The 24,531-nt window shown below is 53.4% G+C and overlaps 1 protein-coding gene across 4 annotated transcripts in view; it reads left to right on the top strand.

Annotated features, from left to right (window-relative positions):
• Positions 1-18,727, top strand: part of Alpk3 (alpha kinase 3) — a 37,427-nt gene extending 18,700 nt beyond the window's left edge. For all 4 annotated transcript variants that reach the window (XM_074061940.1, XM_074061941.1, XM_074061942.1 and 1 more), the window contains 10 exons: positions 144-1,392; positions 7,117-9,103; positions 9,964-10,111; positions 10,466-10,593; positions 10,711-10,746; positions 13,005-13,285; positions 13,861-13,949; positions 14,807-15,030; positions 16,343-16,391; positions 17,180-18,727. In XM_074061940.1, the coding sequence (XP_073918041.1) occupies positions 144-1,392; positions 7,117-9,103; positions 9,964-10,111; positions 10,466-10,593; positions 10,711-10,746; positions 13,005-13,285; positions 13,861-13,949; positions 14,807-15,030; positions 16,343-16,391; positions 17,180-17,525 (4,537 nt within the window). In that variant the 3' untranslated portion in view covers positions 17,526-18,727. The remainder of the gene's footprint in view (positions 1-143; positions 1,393-7,116; positions 9,104-9,963; positions 10,112-10,465; positions 10,594-10,710; positions 10,747-13,004; positions 13,286-13,860; positions 13,950-14,806; positions 15,031-16,342; positions 16,392-17,179) is intronic.
• Positions 18,728-24,531: the final 5,804 nt, after the last annotated feature.

Here is a 24,531-nt window from a genome sequence, read left to right on the forward strand (position 1 = left end):
TCAGCTGCCACCCTCCTGTGCCTCAGTTTCCTCAAGTGTAACGGAGGACGCAGTGACATCTAAGGTGGGATGGGGACCAGGCAGGACTTGGATGGGGCGGGGGTGTGCTTGGCTTTGAAAGGCTCTGGTGCTCCTTCCTTCAGGTGTCGCGAAGAAGATGCTGCCATTTACCAGGCCTCTGCTCGCAACACCAAGGGCATTGTGTCCTGCTCGGGGGTGCTGGAGGTGGGCACCATGACGGAGTACAAGATCCACCAGCGCTGGTTCGCCAAGTTGAAGCGTAAGGCTGCAGCCAAGATGCGGGAGATCGAGCAGAGCTGGAAGCAGGGGAAGGAGGCTGCGGGGGAGCCCGACCCGAGGCGCAAGCTCAGCCCCGACCGCTTCCAGCGCAAGCGGCGGCTGAGCGGGGCCCAGGTGCCGGTGCCCTTAATCCCGGCTAGGGAGGCCGAGGAGGGGACCGAGGCTGCTTGGCAGGAAGGGGAGACGGAGGCTGCCCAGCACCCAGGTTTGGGTCTGATCAACAGTTTTGCTCCTGGAGAGGCACCCACCAATGGGGAGGCTGCTCCCGAGAATGGAGAGGACGGGGAGCACGGCTTGCTGACATACATCTGTGAGGCCATGGAGCTGGGGCCTCAGAGGGCCCCCCAAAAGGAATCTGGGGCAAAGAAGAAAAGGAAAGATGAAGAAGCTAAGCCAGGTGTGCGGAAGCCAGAGTTAGAAAAGGCAGCCCGAAGCCAGCGCTCCTCAGAAAACTGTGTCCCCAGTCCAGACAAGCCTGATTCCCGTGGGACACAAGAGCCTGGGGACACACAGCAGATCCAGGCCCAGCCCAGAGGCAGGGCAGCACGGGGGCCTGGGGCTTCAAGAACAGAGAGTCCCAGGAAGCCAGCATCTGCCGTGGACACGCAAGACAAGACCCAGGGTGTCCCCGCTGCCACCCATGCCTCAGCCCCAGCCTCCGGCCCAGACTCAGACCCCAAGGTCCATTTCTCCCTGAAGGACATGTACGTGGAGAGCACCCAGGCAGCCAGGCCGCAGCGGGAGGATGAGTCCCTGCCCCCAAGGGCCAGGGCACCTGCACAGAGCCCCTCAACCAAGGGGCCCGTCGAGGCTGGAGGCGAGGGGGTGCCTCCTGCCCCTGACCAGCTCATGCCCTCCTTGGGCCCCCAGCCAATTAAGCCTTTCAACAGGAAGAGGTTTGCCCCTCCGAAGCCCAAAGGGGAGCCCACCACCATCTCTTCCTTGAGTCAAGCTCCAGAACGTGGGGCCCAGAGCCTAGGGAAGGCCCCGTCTCAGGCCTCTGTCCAGGTGCCAACTCCTCCTGCCCGCCGGAGGCACAGTAACCGGGACAGCGCCTGGCAGGGGCGAGCAGACCCCAGGACCCCAGGAGAGGTGAGCATGGGTGTTGGGTGCTTGTAGGCCGCTCTGGGAAGCTGACCTCATGGAAACTCTTGCTGTAACAGCTTGGCAGCCAGGGAGCTGAGGGCTATTTATAGAAGGAGGTGCGGAGGGGATGGGGTGCCAGCCAGGAGCAGGGGACCACAGTCATGGCCCCCGTGGGGCCTGTCTCCAGGTGGCAGGCATGTGAGCAGCACAGTGCAGCAGGTCTCAACCGGACTTCATTGGAATTTTTAACTTTTTAAAAAATAGTATCGTAATTCTAGCACTCAGGAGGCTGAGGCAGTAGGGTCTCGAGTTTGAGGCCAGCCTGGGCTGCATAGTACAAGACCCTGTCTGAAAAAAAAAAAAGCTGGAGTGTCCAGGAAATGCTAGCTAATCTGGGTTTATCTAAAGTTTTAGAGGCAGGTGTACCTATATGCCAATCTTTGTACCCTTAACAAAGTGTGATTTTAGGCAAGTCATAAACTTATCTTTAATACCTGCTCCATAGAGCTCTTGAAAGAATTAGGGTGCACACCAAGAGCCGAATAAATGGGTTATTTCTGTATTCTCAGCTTACTTGGGAGGTACAGATCAGGAGGATCATGGTTTGAGGCCAGCCTTGGCAAAAAGTTAGTGAGACCCTATCTCAACAAACTAGCCATCCATGGTGGTACACACCTGTATTCCAGCTGGGCTGGAGACAGAGGTAGGAGGATTGCAGTCAAAGGAAAACTTGAGACCCTGTCTGAAAAATACCTGAAGCAAAAAGGGCTGGGGACAAACAGAACAAAAAACTAAGCAAATGGCAGTGGTGAACTATTACTGTGGTGGGAAACAGAGACAAACCCTTTTACTTGGGAGCACGAGTGTCACTGTTTTTGGGGAGCAGGGATGGAGACAGGACAGTGGGGTGCTCTCGTCGAAGGTGGAGGGAGAGGACGTCAGCACAGGTTGCTTGAGGTGCAGACTGAGAGCATGAGAGGACGGTCTGCCATTCCAGGTTCAGGGGCAGAGAGAGGCAGGATTTCCCAGGGATTTAGGGCAACAGGAGACAGTCTTTCTTTTGAGGTTTAAGAGGAGGGGTTGGGTGGCTAAGAGAGATGGGACCTATTTGTACCAAGAAATTGTTGGTTGCTTAATCTGAAACTCCAGTCTTCTTGGGGTCCTGTTCTTTTTGCCAGTTCTGGCAATGCTAAGGGGAGAAACCTCTGATTTTGGCAGGCACCAGCAGGAGTCTGTTTCTAGGGGTGGAGGAGGCAGGAACTTGGGGAAGCTGTGCTTCCCAGGCACGTGGGCTGAGGGCAGCTGGGTTCTTGGAACAGCCAAGAGACGCACACACAGGGACACCTGGGTGGGGAGGAGGGTGCCCCATGGAGAGCAGGACTGGCTTTCCCAAGGAGAGAGTGTTTACAGAGGGGAAGGAGAGCCCAGGTTCAAGGTGACAGGGACATGGTTTCATTTCCGCAGGTGTTGAGGTCAGCATGTGGGAACAGTGGTTCAGAGGGACTTGGAGTGGGGCAAATTCAACCCCAAGCCCAGCTCTGGGCCCCACTCAGGCTTCTGTCCCCTGTGCGTGGGCGCAGGCCATGCTGACCACTGGTGTGGTAAGTGTGCAGTGACCCAAGGGCATTGGAATAGGTGACAATGCCTGACAGCCCTCAGGCAGGACAGCAGCCTTTCCGGAGGGATGGCCTCGCAGGCCTCTAGGGAGCTCATTTAGGAAGTGACCAGGTCGGTTGCCAAGTCTGTGTGAAAATCTGGCTTCTCTGCCTCCAGGGATGGGAACCCACGCCAGCATGGCCGCAGCCTCCTGGCGGGGCCGCAGTGGAGCGCCAGCCTCACCCCTCCCAGAGGTGGGCAGGGCTGGGGCGGTGTTGGTGCTAAGACTCCTGAAAAACCCCACTGCCCAGGGGCAAAACAAAAAATTTTTTTTGACATAAACATGTGAAAGATGCACTTACCATATATGTAAAATTTAAACTGTTGCTTTTTTAGTGGGTGAATTCTTATCCTACCAGATATTTTATTTTATATTTGGCAGTACTGGGATTTGAACTCAGGGCCTCACACTTGCTAGGCAGGTCCTCTATCCCTTGAGCCACTCTGCCAGCCAGATCTTTTATTTTTTCTGATTATAAGAAGAACACACAGTTATGTTAGAAAATAAGGGGAAAACTCTGAGAATCCAAATGGAAAAGTAAAGCTGTACCATCCACTGAGAGCCAGTGAGAAACCGGGGTGTGTCTCCCACCTTTCTTATGTGGACATGCCTTTTTATTATTATTTATCTTTAAAATTTAGTGTTCACTGTTACTCTGATCTAGTTTTCATTATTTCATGAGCATTTCTGCATGGTTTCTAAAAATTTTCTCTCTTTTTTTTTGGTGGGTTTGGGGTTTTAACTCAGGGCTTCGCACTTGCAGAGTAGGCCCTGTACTGCTTGAGCCACTCCTCCAGTCTGTTTTGCTGTGGTTATTTTGGAGATGGAGTCTCTTGCCTCGAATTGCAATTCTCCCTCCCAATATCAGCCTCCCATGTAGCTAGGATCATAGGTGTGAGCCTCAAGCACCTGGCCTAAAAAATCTTTGCGATTATATCTTTAATGGCTATGTGAAGATGCCCTGAATTTTTAACCATTTCTGTATCTTTTTGAATTTCTGTTGTTTATTCCATTTAACTTTTAACTGAATCTGCTATTTTTGGGGATGTATTGTATTTTACCAGTTTCTAGCTTGATTTTTGTTTGTGTGATCTTTCTTTTTTTTTTTTTTATTTTTTTGCTGTACTGGGGCTTGAACTCAGGGCCACAGATGCTCTACCCCTTGAGCCACTCTGCCAGCCCGCTTGTATGTTCACTTTTGAGACAGGGTCTCGCTGCATAGCCCAGGCTGGTCATGAGCTCTCAACTCTTCTATCTCACCCTCCAGAATGCTGGGATTACAGACATGCACCACCATGCCTGGCCTGTTGGCTCCTCTTTTTGTATTCAGTTGCTTTCTTCCTAGCCTGTTTCTTATTAGGGTTAGGCACTGTAAGGGTTTCTGCTTCTGAAAAATGACACCAGTGCCTCCTACTCTGTCTTGACTTTCCTTCCTGGAAATATGAGGTGTCTTTGGAAGCCTGAGTTAGGCTTTCCTCTGGGAGTGGCTGAGGAACAGACAGATGCTGGAATTGTGGTTAAGAATATCCAGAGGTCCTCCGCTCCTGCCCGGCCATGCGGTTCAGGCAGCTCTTTCCCTGGGCAGAAGGATCTCACCGGCAGGAGCTCAATGGGTAGACACTGACCCACGGGACCTCAAGGGCTAAATGTTCCTGCGGTACCCTGAGCTCTGCCTCAGCTCCAGAGTGTGGCGCCATGGGGGGGGGGGTGCCCTGTCTGTCCAGATCCAGGGGATGGTGTGGGGATGGGAGGGCTCTGCCTCTTCACTAGCTGGTGACATATTCCTAGTCACTAGCACCTGGCAGCTCACCCAAGTCCTTAAATTGTAACATTACATAGGGTCAGGGTAGAGACAGAAAGAGAAAGAGCCGGGTGACGGTGGCTCATGCCTGTAATCCCATCTATTCAGGAGGTGGCGATTGGGAGGATCCCAGTTTGAAGCCATCCCAGGCAAGAAAGTTTGTGAAACCCTATCTCAGTTGATAAAAAGCTGAGTGCAGTGACACACGCCTGTCGTCCTGCTATGCAAGAGGCATAAATAGGAGGATCCCAGTCCAGGTTAGCCTGGGAATAAACACCAGACCCTATTTGAAAAATAACTAAAGCAAAAAGGGCTGGGAGTGTGGCTCAAGTTGTAGAGCTCCCTACATGGTAAAGGAGCTGAGTTCATAGTGAGGCCCCAAGTTCAAATCCCAGTACTGCTAAAAAAACAGAACCCCAACTAAAATTCCAGGACTCAAAAATGCAATCACCACTACTGAGCTAGTTACTATAGTTAGTGGTAGTTTCAGTTCTCAAACCCACCCTGTACGCCCCAGATAAATGCAGCTAAAAACTTCGGCGGAACGCCTGGTGCAGCAATCTGTCAGCTTTGGAAGGGAAGGAGCAGCAGGCAGCTTGGGGAAGGAGACAGTACTGAAACACTTTTTTTTTCTTTTCGTACTGGGTTTTGAACTCAGGGTCTTGCACTTGCTTGGCAGGCACTCTACCATTTGGGCCTCACCTCAGCCCTCTATTTTTGCCATGTTTTCAGCTAGGGTCTCATGTTTGCCTGAGGCTGGCCTCAGACCACAAACTCCTATCTCTTCCTCCCAAGTAGCTGGGACTATAGGTGTGTGCCACTAACAGAGACCCCATCAGAAAAATAAGTAAAACCAAAGGGCTGGGGGCATGGCTCAAGTGGTAGAGTGCCTGCCAGGCAAGTCTAAGGCCCTAAGTTCAAAACCCTAGGACCACACACACAAAAACTTATATTAGAAAAGAAGGGAAGTCTAAAATCAATTACCTAAGCCCTGACCAGAGTAAGATAGAACAGAAAGCAAGACAAACCCAAAACAAGCAGCAAGGAGGGAATAAAGAAAATAACAGAAAGCCATGGCTTTGAAGACAGGAAAATGGTGGAGAAAATAAACCCCAAACTGGTTATTTTAATATTGATACACTTCAAGCAAGACTTGTAAGGATTGCCTAGTGTGGGCAAGGCCCTGGGTTTGATCCCCAGTATCACAAAACAGACAATAACAACAACAACAAAACTCATAAAAAAAGACACAAAATGCCAGTATTAAGGATGCAAGAGGGTGGCCTGGAGGCTTGGTTCAAGTGGCAGAGCTCCTTCCTACCTAGCAAGCGCAAAGCCCTGAGTTTAAACCCCAGTGCCACCAAAAAAACAAAAACAAACCAAACAAACAGATGTCACTACAGACAGACCCTGTGAGCACTAACAGGGCCGTGAAGGTGGCTCTATTGCTTAGTTGGTTAAAAGGGCCATGAAAGACTACTATGAAAAGCGGCACATAAATTCAACTGCTTAGTTGAAATAGACCCATTCTTTATATATTAATTTAATTTTCTTGGGAGGTATTGGGGTTTGAACTCAGGGCCTTGTGCTTGCTAGGCAGACGCTCTACTCCTTGAGCCACAACCCCCCATCCTTACACCAATTCTTTAAAACCACAAACTGTCAAAACTCACGCAAAAATGAAATAGGTAACTTGGATAATCTTTTAAGTGTTTAAGAAAGTGAATTTGTAATAAAAAAATCTTCCAAAAAAAAAAAAAAGTAATCTTTAGGGCCAGATGGTTTTACTAGGGAATTCTACCAAGTATTTTGTTGTTGTTGTTGTTTTGAAGTTTTACAAGGATTTATTTTAGTATAGCAGGAGTCCTGCTCCCCAGGAAATGGGACTAAAGGCTTCTCAACCACACATTGAGAGATGGTGAAATCTGAGCATCGGCCATGGATCTGGGCTTCAGTAGAAAGAGACTGTGGTGCCCGTACTGCCCTGTCCTACTCCTGATAAGCTCCTGGCTTTTCCTCCTGTTCCCCAAAACCACTGCTCCAGGCTCTACGACGTTCATTCAAGGATTGGGAGCCTTATCAGTTATTCGGTTGTTCATCCTTGTTAACCCCTCTGTCCTCGGAGCCGCGATTGGGCCCTCAGTCTCTGAGAATTTAGGAGGGAAGGGGAAAGACAAATGGTACTAATATTATTTGTCGTGAAAAATCTTATGCGGACCAGTTCTCTATTGGAGAGATTCCAATGTCATTGCTTTTGTCCACCTGTCCTCAGGTCCTGGAGTCCCAGGCGACAGCAGCTCCTCCCACACCTGCGGGAAGCAGCTCTGGAAGTCCAGGTGCATTGGAGCCCATGGATACAGAGACTCAGGAGGATGGGAGAACTAGAGGCAAGACTATGCAGACGGACGGGAAGATGCAGATGGAAGGCAGGACTCAGGGAGACGGAGCACATGCAGCCCAGAGGTCACAGGCAGATAGGAAGGTGCAAGTGGACGTGGTGATGCAGGAAAGTGAGAGGTCACAGTCAGACAGTTCACAGATGGATGTAGTGACACCCAGAAGGGTGGAGACACAGGGAGGAAGGACACAGGCAGGTGAGCAGAAGAGAGAAGACAGGAAGGCACAGGAAGATGACACAAGAGACACAAGGGTACAGGAAGAGAGAGGGACACCGTCAGAAGGCAGCATTCCCACAGCTGTGAAAGGCCAGTCAGAGCAACAGCCTGTGATGGGCCTCAGTTCACTGGCCAGAGCCCCTGAGCTCCAACCTTCAGAGCCTCTCAGGTCCCCTCAGACCCCAGAAGCAGCTCATGTCCCAGAAAAACCTGGCTTCATGCTCAGATCTGAGGAGCCAGCAGTCACAGCCTCCAGAAACTATGAGGACACTGTACTGTGTCCCCTTCCAGGCAGCCTCACATGCCCTGTACAGCTGTGTCCCCAAGGGAGCTTGGAGCGGGTGGGAGGAGAGAGATGTCAAGGACCAGAGTGGTCAGGCCCAGTCAAGGCCAAGCTGGAGGACACCGTGTTCCAGTGCACCAGGGAAGAGCAGCCAAGGAAAGAGCTGTGTGTGGATCTGGGTGGCGGTCCTCCAGCTGGCCTGAACCAGGAGGAGTTCACCATGCCTGCTCATCCTAGGACTGACCTGCCCAATAGCCCACAGGAGGGGCTACACAGCACCCCAGCTTCTCAGCACATGAGTGCAGGTGCCTTCCTGCCCTCTGGGGACCAGGCCTTGCTGAGTTCTGCCCCCACACTACACCTGGGGCCAGGGTCCCCTACCCAGAGTCACCCATCAGAAACCACGGCCGCCAGCAGTGAGGGGGCCTGTGCCAAGGAGCCAGATGTGGAGGGGAGGTCCCCAGGTCCCCGGAGCTGTGACCCTGGCCTCATAGACTCCCTGAAGAACTACTTGCTTCTGTTGCTGAAGCTATCCAGCACGGATACCAGTGAGGCAGGGCCGGAGGCCCTCGCATCCTCCTCCACGCTGGCCCCCACCGTGGAAGTGGCAGGGCTGAGCCCCCGGACATCAAGGCGCATTTTGGAGCGTGTGGAGAACAACCATCTGGTGCAGAGTGCAGAGAGCCTGCTGCTGAGCCCCTGCACCACCCGCCGCCTCACCGGCCTCCTGGACCGGGAGGTGCAGGCTGGACGCCAGGCCCTAGCTGCTGCCCAGGGCTCCCGGGGCCCCGGCCCCAGCCCCCTCTCCATCCCAGCCATTGTGGTGGGCGAGGAGGACCCTGGGCTGGCCTCAGAAGGATTTGGTTCTGGGGAAGGGGAGGTGGTCCTTGAAGGGCCTGGCCCTGGGTCACTGGGGGAAGTGGGTGGACAGGCTGAAGAGAGCAGGACCCAGGAGCCCTGCCAAGATGGGGGAGGCTCAGGAGAGGCTCTGACAGACCTCCCTGCAGCTACACCAGAGGAACTGGCTCTGGGGGCTCGAAGGAAGAGATTTCTCCCCAAGGTCAAAGCCACAGCAGATGGAGAGGTCCCCAAGTCTGAAGACAGGGAGAGCCCCTCGGTTTCTCCTCGGGGATCCAGGAGGAGTCTGGCACCTGGGTCCCCAGGTACCCCAGGCAGGGAACGACGCTCTCCTACCCAGGTGAGAAAGGCAGGCATGCTGGAGGTGCCTCGGGCAGAGGAGGAGCCGGCTGCAGATCTGAGCCCCAGCCCCAAGGCCAGCAGTGTGGACACAGAGCCTGCCCTGGATGAAGGCAAACAGGAAGCTCTGGCCAAGCCCAGGAAAGCCAAAGACCTGCTCAAAGGTGAGCACGGGGTGGGGAGGGCTGCCAGGGAGCTCACAGAGCCACCCAGCTTACCCTTGCCTCTGCTAGGGATTTGCTGGTTACCGGCTAGAGGCCTGGCTCTTGTGTGTGGGGGGGAGGGGAGGGGCCTCTGCCTCCCCACAAAAAAGCCATAATACCTAGTGACATTGTGTGGGTTTGATGAGTCAGGGGCTTAACACAGGGCATCCTAGCTCCTCCTCCTCTTTACCCTTACTGTCACCTTCATCCCCATTTACAGACCAAGAAGAATGTGTGTGTGTGTGGGGGGGTGGATTAAAACACAGGTTAGGGTCATAAAATGCAAAGTGAAGGGCCTTTTTTTTGTGTGTGGTACTTTCTAAGCAGGCACTCTACCACTTGAGCCACTCCTCCAGCCCCGTTTTGTGTTGCGTATTTTCTTTTTTGCAGTACTTGGGTTTGAACTCAAGGCCTCCACCTTGAGCCACTCCACCAGCCCTCTTTTTATGATGGGTTTTCTTAGATAGAGTCTCGTGAACTATTTGCCTGGGCTGGCGTCGAACTGTGATCCTCCTGATCTCTGCCTCCTGAGTAGCTGGGATTACAGGCATGCACCACTGGTGCCTGGCTGAGGGGCCTCTCCTGATCGTCATGGTGTCCTCAGTTGGGAGGCCCCGCCTGGCCTGGGATGAGGTGGGGTGGGGCCGTGCGGGTCAGGTGAAGGCTGCTAGGGCTCTGAAGTACTGGTTTGTCTGGGGACTTGAATCCTGCTTTCTCCCAGCCTGTTTCCTGAGAGCACACAGGGAGCTAGGGGATGGCCAGAGAGGGCCAAGATGGCGGGAATGCAGCTTCTCCCTCCTACCTGGGCCCCCTTCCTGCAGCCCCACAGGTGATCCGAAAGATCAGGGTGGAGCAGTTTCCTGATGCCTCCGGGAGCCTGAAGCTGTGGTGCCAGTTTTTCAACGTTCTCAGTGACTCGGTCTTGACGTGGGCCAAGGATCGACACCCAGTGGGCGAAGTGGGCAGGAGGTAAGCCACCTACCCGCGTGCCACCGCCACCTGACCTGGCTCCCTCGTGACAATGATCATGTCGGGCACACTGTCACCTCACTTAATCCTCACAACAATCCCGTGAGGAAAAGAGATCCAAGTATCCCAGAACACAGGTGAGAAAACTGAGGCTCAGAGGCCTTAAGTCACTTGCCCAAAGTCACACAGCTCTCAGGGTCACGGTTGCGATCAAGGGCCAGTTCTTGACCACAGACGTTCTCCCCACCTCCCCACGGCTCCCGGGGCCTGGGTTCACAGCAGCTCTTCCGAGAGTGGGGTCGGCCGCCCCCATCACATAACGGGCATTACGCAAAGGGTTTCCGTTCTCTGCAGTGCAGGGGACGAGGGGCCGGCGGCCTTGGCCATTGTGCAGGCGTCCCCCGTGGACTGTGGCGTGTATCGGTGCACCATCCACAATGAGCATGGCTCGGCCTCCACTGACTTCTGCCTCAGCCCCGAGGGTGAGTGTGCCCCGCTGTGGGGTCTCTCTCTGCTGGCCGGGGTCTCTGGGCAGAGGTGGCACTTGCAATGGGCACATCGGCCCAAGGCAGCTGCTTCCTCTTCTTTCTCTCACGTAGTGTTGTCTGGATTCATCTCCAGGGAAGAAGGCCAAGGTACGTTGTTCCCGGGGAAGGAGGGCAGCTCTTCACCCTTCCCTGGCCCTCTGCAGGGAGCACTTTTGCAAGGACCTCAGACTGTCCGCACAGCTACCTTTTTTCTCCCAGGATAGGCTGGGACAGGGGAGCACTGGCGTGGTAGAAGGTTGGGGGGAAGAGGTGGCTAAGGGGGGGCCCTTGACAAGGAGACGATTTAGCTCTAGGCTCTGCCCCCATAAGAGCCCTTGGCCAAGGGCAGGACTGGGCTCCAGGGCGGTCTTAGGCACAGCTGTTGAACCACTCTGGCCTCCTGCACGGGATTCACACCGAGAGGGCAGGTTCTCCACCCCACTGCAGCCTCCTGAGTGCCTGGTTCCACAGCTCCCCAGCGATGGGGAGGCACCCCCAAAGTCTGACAAGCATGTCAAAGGCTCCAGTGTCAGGGAAGGGTCTGTCCTGCCCCTGGGGGACACGCCCAGAGGCTGGGCGTGTGAAGGCCCCAGGGATGGAGAGACAGCGTTCATCCATTCTTCCTTCACCCCATCCAACTGGTGCCCTTTGCTCAGCCATCACACGAAATTTAATCTACATCAGCTCTAAACCCACACCCGAAACAACAGCGATTCTGCAATGCCTCCACGTAACCCGGCAGATTTCCCCCACCGAGTCAGGAGCCTCTTGTGCCACTGGCAATGTCTCTGAAGTCTCATCGTCTTCACCCCCTCCCCCACGATTGTTTTCTCTCCTTCCCGTTTCATCGTTGAAGTCACTTAAGTCCCTATTTACCGTGTTTTTCTATACGCATGCTTCCTCTGAATTGATAATTAGACTGAGAGGCTTGGTCAAGTTCAACTGTGAATTTTTTTTGGCAAGAATAGTTCACAGGTTGGGCATGGTGGCTCCTGCCTGTAATCCCTGCACCCAAGAGGCAGAGATAGGAGGATCGTGAGTTCAAGGCCAGCCTGCTCTACATAGTAAGACCCTGTCTCAATAAAACAAGCAATAAAGATTGTTTGGTTACCCAACAGAAAATAAGGACAACTATTGTTTTTTCCCTGTACTGACTAGATTCCAGACCAACGAGTTTGCGCTCCAGCATCCTCTGAAGGCACCAGTGAGCTCTGTCTCTTTTGTCTGGGGAATCGTGTTTTTCTGAGTCCCCACTATGAGCTGATGGACCTTTAACATGTTTGACGTGTGTACTCTACTGCAGTCATTTTTCTCTTTGTGGCTGAGATTTTGTCATCTTTGTCTAAAAAGAGAGTCTTCCAGTTGGCTCCTGAGTCTTTTTCTTTTCTTTTTGTTTTTTTTGGCGGTACTGAGGTTTGAACCCAGAGCCTTGTACTTGCTAAGCAGGTGCTCTACTGCTTGAGCCACACCTCCAGCTCTTTTTTGCCTAAGTAATTTTTCCAGTAGGACCTCACATTTATGGTGGGCTAGCCTGGACCTTGGTCCTCCCTACTTAGGCTTCCCACATTGCTGGGATGACAGGTGTACACCTCCGTGCCCAGCTATTGGTTGAGATGGGGGTCTTGAGAACTCTTTGCCAGGCAGGCCTTAAACTACAATCCTCCTGATCTCTCTTTTAAAAGCTAGGATTATAGGCATGAGCCACCTTGCTTGGCCGTTTTTGTTGTTAGTTTATTTTTTAGATAGGGCCTCATTTTTGCTCAGGGCTGGTCTTAGACCTCCATCCTCCTACTTCTGCCTCCCAAGCAGCTGGGATTAGAGACATGCACCACACCCAGACTCCTGCATTCTTTTGACACGTCTCCAATAGTTTTTAATAACTTCCTTGTTTTCTGGTTTTACAAAATGCTTCAGAGGCATCCTATACACTTCCTGCTGACCTCTGGAATCAACCATTTCTTTCTGGTTTCTTTTTAGCAGTCATCAGGGTGCTTACAGCTACTGGATCGATTGATCCTGCAAACCTTTTGTTTCATGACATGTGTTAGTAGAGATGGAGTCATTAATTTATTTGCTCAAAACACTTAAATCTAGAACAAGGTAATTCCAGTATTCTATACTGACTGCTCCTGCCACAGAAAACCCCTCCCTTCACTGGGCACTGCTGGGCACCTGGTACTCCAGGAGCCCTGTGAAATGACAGGGCTTCATTCAGATAGGTTCTGCCCCAAGCAGCTTACAGTCTGGCAGGGCACTCAGTGTACACCCCAAGAATGGTCCTGGATGGACAGTGGCTGCAGCGGGATGGGAGAGTGTGGGCCAGGCAGGAGCTTGGAGCTTCCCCATTTCTCCTGTTTCTCCCCCAGTTGGAGAGGAGATTGAAATGACCCCCATGGTGTTTGCGAAGGGGCTGGCTGACTCTGGCTGCTGGGGGGACAAGCTCTTTGGGCGGCTGGTGAGTGAGGAACTTCGAGGAGGTGGACACGGGTGTGGCCTTCGGAAGGCCTCGCAGGCCAAGGTCATCTACGGGCTGGAGCCCATCTTCGAATCGGGCCGCACATGCGTCATCAAGGTGTCCAGCCTGCTTGTGTTTGGTCCCAGCAGTGAGACTTCTCTCCTGGGCAGAAACTACGACGTCACCATCCAGGTATTACATCCGTTCCTCCTGCCCCCTCGCTCTTCTCTCTCACCTCCTTCCCTTCCCCAGCCTGGGTCCTAATGGAGGCAGAAGCCACCTCAGTCTCAGCCTCCTCGGCTCCAAGGATGCACTTGGAAGAGAGGAGGCTGAGAGGTGGCCCAGAACCCAGACCCTTGGCCTCAGAGAACTTTAATGCACCGAAACCATTTGGAACCTAGTTTTCAAACTGTGCTTTCTACAGCAGAAACCTTTTCCCCTGCTTCAAACCAGACTCTCACAACAGCCTTATTTACATGTCAGATAAAGGAGAGGGTTATGGAGGGGGCCCCCCACAGAGCACTGCCACCTGGCCTAAAGGCTCCGGGAAACCCAGTCCAGAAATCACTGTGAAAACTGCAATTCGAAAAGAAGCCCACGACCCCTTGTTATTCAAAGATGGGGACAGAGAAGGGAGCAGAAGGGACTTGCCCCTCCTGGGGACTGGAGCCCTCCCAGAGTCCCGCAGCAGGTGGCCTGCCACTGAGAGCTAGGCAGCCAGAGAAGTGCTGGCATCTTTGCTGAAAAGCTTTGGTCTTTGACCACAGGGGTGCAAGATTCAAAACATGAGCCGGGAGTACTGCAAAATCTTCGCGGCCGAAGCCCGGGCAGCACCTGGCTTTGGGGAGGTGCCTGAGTAAGTGGATGGGGAGGGGTGCAGGGAGGGGTGCAGTGGGTATTTGAGGGGGACAGTGGACACAGGGAGGGGTGCAATGGTGCAGGGAGGATGCAGTGGGCACAGGGAGGGGTGCAGGGAGGGGTGCAGAGGGTGTGGGAGGGATGCAGTGGGCACAGCTCTTGCCCGGGGTTTCTGCAGGCAGCCCTTTCCCAGCCTGCCTTGCATCACAAGCTCTGGCCAGGTACAGACAGGCCTCCAGCTACCCCATGCTCAGCTCCATGGTCCCACAAGGTCTAAGAAGTAACGTCCTCAAGATTCACTTTCTGCCTTACAAAGGTCTGTCTGGCCTTGAGTCTCCCCTCACTCCCTCCTGCCCCTCACCGTTAGCCCAGATTTGGCTAACAGCAGGGCACAGCAGGCTTTGGGTCCAGCTCAGAAGACTGGTCAGGTCCTTCTGAGGTGGGCACACTGGGTCAGGTAATCGTTTCCATTTTGAGACTTCATCTCTGACTTGACTCTTGCCCATCTGTCTCTGACGGGTGCAGAACCACATCTGGCTGAATCCTTCTAGAAATGTCCTTTCCGTTTGACACAGCTGGCCTCTGCCCTCACTCTGCACAGTCTGCTGGGGCCATGGCACGATTTGATTTTAGTCCTTCTGACCACAGAAAAGGGGCAAGACTCTGAAGTGAATAGCCTCCCCTCCTTTCCTGAGCGAAGGGTGGCACTGCCCATCCTTGCTATCCTGCAGGCTCAGAGCTGAGAATTCATTCTGGAAGGCCCTTCCTTGAGATCCTTGGATAGGACGGGGCTGGAGGGAGGTGCGTTCGTCAGGACCACACGTCCTGCTTACCGCGGGGCACAACTGTGTTTAGGATCATCCCCCTCTATCTGATCTACCGGCCTGCAAACAATATCCCATATGCTACCCTGGAGGAGGACCTGGGCAAGCCGCTGGAGTCTTACTGTTCCCGGGAGTGGGGCTGTGCTGGGGCTCCGCCAGCATCGAGCAGCTCTGAGGCCGTGCAGAAATGCCAGACCTTCCAGCACTGGCTCTATCAGTGGACAAATGGCAGCTTCCTTGTCACAGACTTGGCAGGTAGGAGCGGGTGAGGACACACAGTGCATGGGCGTGACAGCATGCAGAGGAGGCAGAGCCACTGTGCATGTCTGGTGGCTTTCCAGACACTTTCATACTAATTCATCTTTGCTTTTCACAGTGACCTCATTGTGTAGACTGGACAGGGACCACTTTGCATGCAATCCTAATGCAAAGCCTTAAATCCTAATGTAGCCCATCTTAACTGTAGTTACCTTTAAGGGAGCACAGTTCAGGCCCTCTTCAAATGAAAAAGGAGACTGGACACCAATGGCACACGCCTATCATCCCAGCTCCACAGGAGCATAGGTAGGGGGACCTCAGTCCAGGCCAACCCGAGCAAAAATGTGAGACCCTATCAAAAAAATAAGTAAAGCAAAACAACTAAAGATGTGACTCAAGCACAGGCCCTGAGTTTAAACCCAGTATTACCAGAAACAAAAACTGAAAGGACATGGGATCTAATTCAAGACCTACACTGCCATTCTAAAACTTCCTTAAAATGGATTTTCACTCTAACCTTCCAACCTGTCCTCCACCCTGGCACGAATAGCTTTCTTGTCTGATTCTACAGCCCACACTGGTTCTCCATCCCATGATGGTCCTCAATGCCTGACAGCTGCAAATGGGGAAGGAACATGACACACTAATGCTCAAGTGCTCGGGTGGCCTGACCAGGGCGGGACATTTTTTGTTCTGTCACCATTTGCCGGGCTCTGCTTTTCCAAGGCTGTCCTAACCCAGACCACGACCCTGGCTTCTTGGAGCATCAGCCTGCTGCCTCTGTGAGAAGCATGGAAGCCAGTCTTCCCCAGGGCTGTCGTTCTGCTGGGCCACGCCGGATTTACCCTCAGTCCCATCGTCTCCCTTTCCTGGGTAGACGATGACTCTGTTAAGAGAAAGGAGAAAGTTTTAATCCAAAGCCAGAGGCTGGTCCAGTTTGTGGCCAAGTCTGGTCCACTACAGACAGACTTGCATAGCTGAGAGTCTGGGTTCCAGAACTCAGAAACACCGGGCATTTACTCTGACTCACGATGACCATTGCACAGAGGCAGTGCTCAGTTATTGAATGAATGAGTAAATCTGACATGCCCAAGTTCTTTGACCCCTGAGCCTATGTTGTCCCCCAGAAAACTGGGACTGTTATGAACTATGAGTGATGCACGTGTGTGAGAGGCAGTGGGGATGGTGCTGAGGGTGCCTGAAGACGCACCTGCACTGAATCCTGGGAAGTTCCTGTCTCTGGTGATGTCTAGAGACACCTGGCCAGAACCTGGCCAGGCTGCAGTCAGCTGACTTTCTGTCTTTTTAGGGGTTGACTGGAAGATGACTGATGTGCAGATCGCTACCAAACTGAGAGGGTGAGTAGTCCCTCGGGTCAGAATGTCCTCCAAAAGTCTTCTTAGGGTGTCAGATATTTGAATCCCTTTGGGTTCCCCATCCCCGAGGGGCTGGGCCTGGAGCCACACGGTCCCAATCACACCATGGGATGTGCTAACACCGTGGTGTCCATTGGTCACCACCCCCATGGCTCTGCTCCCAGGTCTGGACTGGCCGCTGTAGGGTCCAGCTGTATGGTTCCTGAATACACTGCAGTTCTGGGTCCTCAATGGACTCCTCTGCTTCCTTCTCACCTGAGACTGCTCACCAGCTCGCTCTGTGCTTAGACTGCTGTCTGGGGTCTGCATCACTTTCTTTTCTAGGGTCTAAACCTTGAGCCACTCCACCAGCCCTTTTTTGCAAAGAGTTTTTTTCTTTTTTGAGACAGTTCAAAGCCTGGGCTGGCTTTGAACTGCGATCCTCCTGATCTCTGCCTCCTGAGTAGCTAGGATTATAGGTGTGAGCCACCATGCCTGGCCAATTTCTATATAAAGGCAAGCCAGCGTCAGGGTCTAGGGAACAAGTGTTAAAACAGGTTTGGCTCAAGTGGTAGAGCACCTGCCTAGGAAGCATTGAGGCCCTCAGTTCAAATCCCAGTACTGCAAATAAGCAAAACAAAGCACCTGAGGTTTGGGACACTGCCACCTGAGGTAGCAGCATAGGGTAGGGTGTATCTTGGCATGACACCCTGATGACAGCCATCCCAAGTCAGCCTCCAAAGGCCTTTCACTCTGGTTAGGACCCTCTCAACTCTTCTGTTTGGCTACAGGTACCAAGGCCTCAAGGAGAGCTGCCTCCCTCCCCTGCTGGACCAGTTCGCCTCCTCCCACCAGTGCAACACCTACTGTGAGATGCTGAGCCTAAAGCCACTCAAGGGCCCTGAGGCTGCCCACCCCCAGGCGAAGGCCAAGGGTTCCAAGAGTCCGTCTGCTGGCAGGAAGGGCTCCCAGTTGAGTCCTCAACCCCAGAAGAAAGGCATCCCCAGTCCTCAGGGCACCCGGAAGAGTGCTCCAAGCTCCAAGGCCACCTCTCAGGCCTCAGAGGCAGTCACCGCCCAGTTATTGGGACAGCCTCCCACCCAAGATGGGGGCTCCAAAACCCAGGGCATGCGGTAGCCCCAATAGGAGGCTGGGGGCCTCCACCCAGCAGCAGACCAACCAGGAAGCAGCTTGAACCAAATGGAGAAGTTCCTGATACAGAAGTAACTGGAGAATGTGCTCAAGGAGGTGCCTCTTGGGGACCTCTGACCCCCTTCTCAGTCAGGTCCTCATCGGACAGCTTTGGGCATGGCACACAGCCCACTGGCCTCTCCTGGTGCCACCGTCACCCAGGGCTTCCCGGCCTGACGTGGGCCCCACCTCCAAGTGCCTGGGACCCAGGCACTCATTGAAGTTTACACTCGCCACTGCTGGAGGCTCCCCTGAGTCCTCTGCATGCGTTCTGCACCCCACCCCCTGTCCCAATCTCTCCCTGTCCTCAGGGTTCTGGGCATCCTTTGCTGGGTCAGCCTTGCAACTCTCAGGGTATCTTCTTCCAGGTACTTAGCCTCACTCTGCCCAGCGTATCCTGACACTAACTAACCTGTCCTGAGCCCAGATGGGGCTCAGGGACCCTTCCAGAACCTACACTATTCTTGTGCAATGGTCTTTGGTGATGTGTGTTCCTGCTCTCCCTGCCCCGTCACTCTAGCACTCACTCACCCCTTCCCAAGCTTCTTTGCACCAAGCCCCCCCACCCCAACCCCAGGCTTCAGCCCAGTTGCAGCCTGCTGCCTGCCCTTCACCAGCTCTTGCTTGTTCCTTTGTCTGAGGCTCCCCTAGCCCTGACCCTGTGCCATGCTGGCCAATACCCAAGTGAGGAACAGACCCTCTGGCCTCTCCCTCCACCCCAGTGACTCCCCCTACTTCTCCCAGCTTCTTTGCTCAAGAGCAAATTGCTGGCATGAGGGCGTGTGAGCAGCTGTAGCAACAGGAGAGCGCTGACGTGGAGGGAACTTGTGTGCACACCGAGAAGAGTGTGATCACGCTGTGCATCATCCCACCCCCAAAGGGATGGAGGGCTGTGACTGTCCCTCATCAGAGTTCTAGGAAGGTCACAACCCATTCACATGCCTGTGTGGAGGGGGTCTCTCTGTCTGCTTCCCACCTTTAGCTCTTGATCCCGGGGCTCAGCTCTGGGCCCCAGGAGCTGCTGTGCTGGCTCAGCCCGCTGGGTCCTTCCTCAGCATCACTTGAGACATGGGACAGGGTAGGTCTGGAGCTAGCCGCTCCCCCTGGAATGCAATAAAGGCAGCAACTGTGCGTCCTGCTTGCCCTCATGATGTGGTTACAGAGTCAAGGTCCCTCTTCTCAAACAGGCTCCATGTGGCGTCCTGTCACCCTGGACCCACTGAAAACAGCAGGCCACATTTTGACTCCTCGCCTGAAGTTCAGTCTGTGTCTTCTGTGGCCACCGCGAGGCAGTCCCTACGACTTGCACAACTGGGCTGATGGCTCTCCCCGCCGCCTCAGCAGGGGTCTGGTACTCAATGCCTTTGGAATTGGTCCTTCATTAGGAAGAAGAACACGAAGGAAGGAATCCAGAAAGGAAGAGCAGAGCTCAGGGCTCCGGGCAGCTCCCTGTGCCTCTGGTCATCTCCACCACAGCAAGACCAGCACGGGAGCTGCTGCCCCTCAGGAGGGAAGGGACGCTGTCCTTTCCGCTTCCCCTCGCCTCGTGTGTCCCCTTCTGTTCTGTTCTGATGTCTGACTTCTCTACCTCCTTTTGCTCAGGTGACTCCCCACCTCCGCCTCTCGCCTCAGTGTACCTCCAATTCTCCCAGTCTGCAGATCTGGGTTACTTTGCTGACATGGGAGCTGGGTTATTTATTCATTCAGCAGACAAATACTGAGCACTTACTTTGTACCAGGCCCTGGGCTGGCAGTTGTAGGGGCAAAGATGTTACAGGCGGACGCAGGAGAGGCTGCCCGTCTTTTAGGATGCGTGGATTTTGAGCAACGGAAATTAACTTGGACTAACAAGAAAGAGCGATCATGGGAAGATGTTGGGGCGGCTCGCAGAACCAAAGATGAAAAGAGAAAAGAACATTTAGGCTTGGGGAGGGCGGAGCCAGGGAGGCCCAGGGCTGCTGCTCTTCCCAGGCCTGGCTCTTAGGACCTCAGAGTCGGGAGGGGCAGGTTCCCAAGAGATGGGGATTCTGACCAGAAGAAGGATGGGGAGTAGAGGAGTAGGAAGGTTTTGGTGGGCAGAAGAAATTCTCACACAACACACAAACACACACCACACACACACCACCCCCCGTGCACACCCCCCACCCCCACAGGGTCCTTCCATCTGGTGTTTTAGGACTCTGGCATTCAACCAGAACAAAATTCCTCTCTGCTTAAGGAATTCAAGGTCAAGTTTAGCTGCTAAATTCAGGAGCAATGGCACGGCTACTATTCTCCAAAGTCCAGTAATTGTCCCCTTTCAGTTTTGTCACAATCCCACTTTGAAATTCCGCACCCTGTGGATCAGCTGGTAAAATTAACTAAATTCAACCAAATACAACCCAGCAAGAAAGGGAGCCCGGGTGAGCCTACAGCTGGTGAGAAACCGGTGTTTGCGAGGAGGGCTTTCTGGCCTGTTGGAGTTCAGTTCTGAAGTCCAGCGTCCCTGGCACCGGCCTGTGGCACAGGCACTTTACCCCCGGGCATGGCAGCACCAGCAGGCACTCCAGGAGTCCCCAGGCCAGCTCTTGTCCTGTCCCTTGCCATGCAGCTGCACCACATTTTCTCTATAGGGTTCATCATCCCAGCTGTGCCCATGTGCTCCTGTCATCTTCCACTCGGGTATTGGGAGCCTGGACAGGCAGGTGGCCACCTCAGCCTCCGGTTCAGTTGAATCATTACCGTGTCATCACAAGGATATGTGTCTTCCTTGGGGCCAAAAACCTCAGGTCTGAGAAAAGCTCTGAGATGTGGACCCCGCGTGTGCACACTGCCTCCCAGCCCAGGAGAGTCAGCACCAGGTCGGGTGTCAGTCAAAGCTCATGCTTCCTCCTGCAGGCCTGCGCCAACCTCTTGAGGTGGTGGTTCTGGTGCCACAGCTGCGTTTCCAAGGCCACACTGTAGGCCACTGCTCTGGTCTGTGGCAACCTGACGGGACGAGTGAACGTCCTATGCGCCAACCCACTACTTTACTTCTGCTGTAACGTGTGTCCTTACACTGAGTGCCACATGTGGGGATGTGACATTTGATGACTCACTGATGGGTAAGGAGAGCTTGTCCAAACCCAGAACAAGGGCCGTCCTGATCAAGACAAGCCACTGCTCTGTCTTGGGGGAGGGGGCGGGGTAGGAAAGCAAGGAAGTCACCCACACACTGCCTGTGCCTTGGGAGATCTGCCTGCAGCAGCCGTGTCCACCTGGTGACACTTGTCTTTATGGCTAGCAGGTCAGATAGCAGCACTTCATGGCTGAGCCACAGCCAAGCCAGACCTAGTGGTGGCCAGAGGCGTTTCTCAAAAGGGTGACAGTTACTCACCTACCAGACCATCATTTGGTCCCAAACCCTGACTCCCCTACCACATTTTTCTTGTCAGGACACACCACAAGCTCTGCCATAGGCTCCAGGTGGCTCCATGATGTACAGATGGACGCTCAAGCACCAGTGGGTCTGCAGGTCACGTGACCCATGGCAGACCCAGTGGTACAAAGGCTTTCCCTCGCTGTAGGCCCACTCCAAACCTGGCAGCGTCCTAAGTCACTCAGTAATCGGTTTGGAGTGAGATGTCCAAATCGGAATTGGACCTTAGCGGTGAGGAGTTCAGCCCACCTTGTGAAGGAAATGCTCTGACCTCAACACCCCGCTCCACCCCCCAGAGCCTTCTCAAGAGGACATTTGCATTTTCAAGTCCTGTGCCACCAGCCTCCGACTCACACGTGCCTTACCCGACCTTTCTCTAGCAAACAGATAAATGGACACAGGCCTCTTTGGGAAGGCCGGAAGGAAAGGGTCACTGCGCTTCCGAGTGTCCACGTAAGGTTTTCCTTCAAACAGATAGGAGGGTATTTCACGTCCTCTCCAGCTAAGGTCTGGAAGCCAGGTATGACACGACCACTTTACCTTGGCATCTTGGGACAGACCTGTTGGCCCAACCAGAGCTCTTTGGCTGCTGTAATTCCTAGGTGACCTCGGAGGCTGTCCGGCTTTCTTCTTCCTGGGACCCAGTGACTGGTAAACCACAGCTGAAGGTCTGGTTTCCCTGCCCACGCCCACTGCAGTGATCACCCAACCTTGTCCCCTCTGCCCATCCACTCTGCGGTCAGGGGGTTTATTTCCACAGTAGCTCTTCCAACCTGATTTGAGGCCCCAAGAGGAAAGCCTCAGAGCAGCAAAGCCTTGCTCATCTGTTTATTTCTCAGGCCAGAAGGGAGCCCATCTTCTGGGCCCCGCCAGCACACAGCAAGAGGGTGGGTGGGCTGGAAGCATGCCAGGGACCCAATAAAGCATTTTTGTCTCCTGATATCTTTGAATTCCTGCTTTTTTGGATTTTTGGTCTTATTATTTTTTGATGGTACTGGGGTTTGAACTCAAGCTCTCATACTTGTTAGGCAGAGACTGTGCCACTTGAGTGGGGGATCTCACTGTTTCCCAGGTTGGCTCCAAACTCCTGGGCTCATGAGATCCTTCTGGTTGGGTGTGGTGGCTCACGCCTGTAATCCCAGCTGTCTGGGAGACTGAGATCAGGAAGATCCTGGTTCAAGCCAAGCCTGAGCAAAAAGTTGCCAAGACTCCATCTTGAGACAGGAGGCATAGGTAGGAAGATCAAGATCCAGGTGAACTCGGGCAAAAAGTGAAGACCCTGTTCAAAAACTAAAGCAAGAAAGGTTGGGGGGGTGTGACTGGGCCGGGGTAGAGCTCCTGTTTTGCAAGCATCAGGCCCTGAGTTCAAACCCCAGTACCACCAAAAAAAAAAAAAAATCCTCCCACCTCACCCTGAAGTAGCTGGGGCGACAGTGCACACCGCTGTGTACTCAGCTTTCTGGTCCTTTGGTATTATCTAGCCTAGGTCCACAGTCGGTCCAGACTTGTGTAACTAGCTTCTGCATGCGGGTGGACCCTCTGCTGAGCAAACACATCAGTGCCTACAGCTCGACTGAAGTTGTGTTCTACTGATTTTGGTCAAAAAGTGTTGAATGAGTTTCCATAAATGTCTCTTGCCTTTACTTTTTGGACTGTACTGGGGTTTGAACTCAGGACCTTGTGCTTGCTAGGTAGGTGCTCTACCATTGAGCCAAGCCTCCAGTCCCCTGGGTTTTCTTGGCAATCCGAGTGTAACTGTTCTGTTTCCTCCTGGGTTTCTGCTCCTCACCCCTGGGCCATGCTGATCGCAGATGCCGGCCTTTAGGAGGGAGGGCAGGGGAAGAGCTTTGCTTTCCCCTGCAAGAGAGAGGTGTGACTTTCTTAGTAGAGGAGGTCAGAAAGGCAATGTTCCTGCAGGGTGGTGGTCAGGGTCCCCATGACCTCTGGATCCTCCCAGGTATTTCCAAGACTGGGTGAGGTTGTGAATTCAACCAGTGGTGAACGCAGCAATTTTGCAGAACAAGATGTTTTACTTTTAAGCAAACTCAGTGTCTCCAAGCTGTAAGTGAACTTCTACACAGTAACTGTAAGGTCCGAGCTTCTTTCCATGCCTTGCGGTAAGATTTGAACCGTCATCCTTGGCTCTACGAGGTATCCGATGACATCCAAAGGCTGCTACCTTCCTGTCCCGGAATCTGAGCACAGCTCCAGTGCTCTCCGCCCTAGTTCACCTTCACAGCAGGTTCCAGAAGAGAACCCTCATTTCCTGGGGAAGGGGGAGCCCATCCGGGTCCCCGACCGTCTTCTCTAGGGGGAACGTCTGTGTCAGTTACGTCCCTCGTGACAGTGACGGAAACTGGCTCCGACTTAGGTAAGAACTAGAGTTACCGAAGGACACCAGGGCAGCTCACGGACCTGAAGGACGCACAGAATGACAAGCATAGGGACGACGGGACCAGGGCAGCTCGGAGGACTTTGGCCTGAGGAACTCGATGACAGTCACCCTCAGCTTTTGGTTCCCATGTGTCCCCACTCCAGGAAGAAAATCTTAGCTCAGCTCACCTGTCTGCCTGAGGCCGGCAGCTCGGGTTCTCTGAGACAGAGGACGGTGACTTCCCACGCCTTCCCACACCCCAAAAGGAGGCGGGTGTGTTACTAGAAAAATCGTTAGAACAGAGGGATAAGTAGGAGAGTCCTCGCTCATTCTGCATCCCAGAGGCAACGACTGGAAATTGAGAGAAAGGCAGCTCTTTGTGCAAGGTCATCACCATGGAGAGGCCGTCACACCGGCCAGGGTCACAGTTTGGTTGGAGACTGCCTCATTCTGCTTAACTTACAGGAAATGGAACTTGCACACTGAAAACCTCCCTTGCTTATTTTCAATGACAAAGGGATCCATCCAGGAGAACGGACATATTCACCTGACAAGTAAATTCCCCCCTTCTTCTTCTGAACTCAAGGGAAGCCAAATGACCAGCAGGTTTGGTGAGCAGAGAACAAGTCAGACAAGCCACAGTTCAAACACTTTTCTCAGCTGTACAAATTCTGGCTTGTTGCTTAACCTCTCTGAAGTGAATGGCTGACTGTTTCAACGCTTTTCCTAATATTTCTGGAGTGCATACACCATGTGGTAGGGTTATAAGTACTGTGTTCATAACAGAACACAAGACAGACACTTCTGCCTCATGCAGTTTACGGTCTAGTGAGAGACACAAATGTTAAAAACACACCAGTGGCCGGGCACTGTGATGCGTACCTGTAATCCCGGCTACTCAGGAGGCAGAAATCAGGAGGATCGCAGTTCAAAGCCAGCCTGGGCAAATAGTTTGAGAGATCCTATCTTTAAAAAAATCCATCACAAAAAAGGGCTGGCGGAGTGGCTCAAGTTATAGAGCGCCTACCTAACAAGCGTGAGGCCCTGTGTTCAGACCCCAGGACTGCCTCCCAAAAATAATAATAAAAACACACCAGTAAACAAAGGACTGCAAATGTATCAAGCATGAAGTGCTAGAAGCAGAATATCAGCAGGAGTGGAACCCAGTTTTGGTTGGGGGT

Source organism: Castor canadensis, chromosome 19 (assembly GCF_047511655.1).
Source record: "Castor canadensis chromosome 19, mCasCan1.hap1v2, whole genome shotgun sequence".
Taxonomy (NCBI): domain Eukaryota; kingdom Metazoa; phylum Chordata; class Mammalia; order Rodentia; family Castoridae; genus Castor; species Castor canadensis.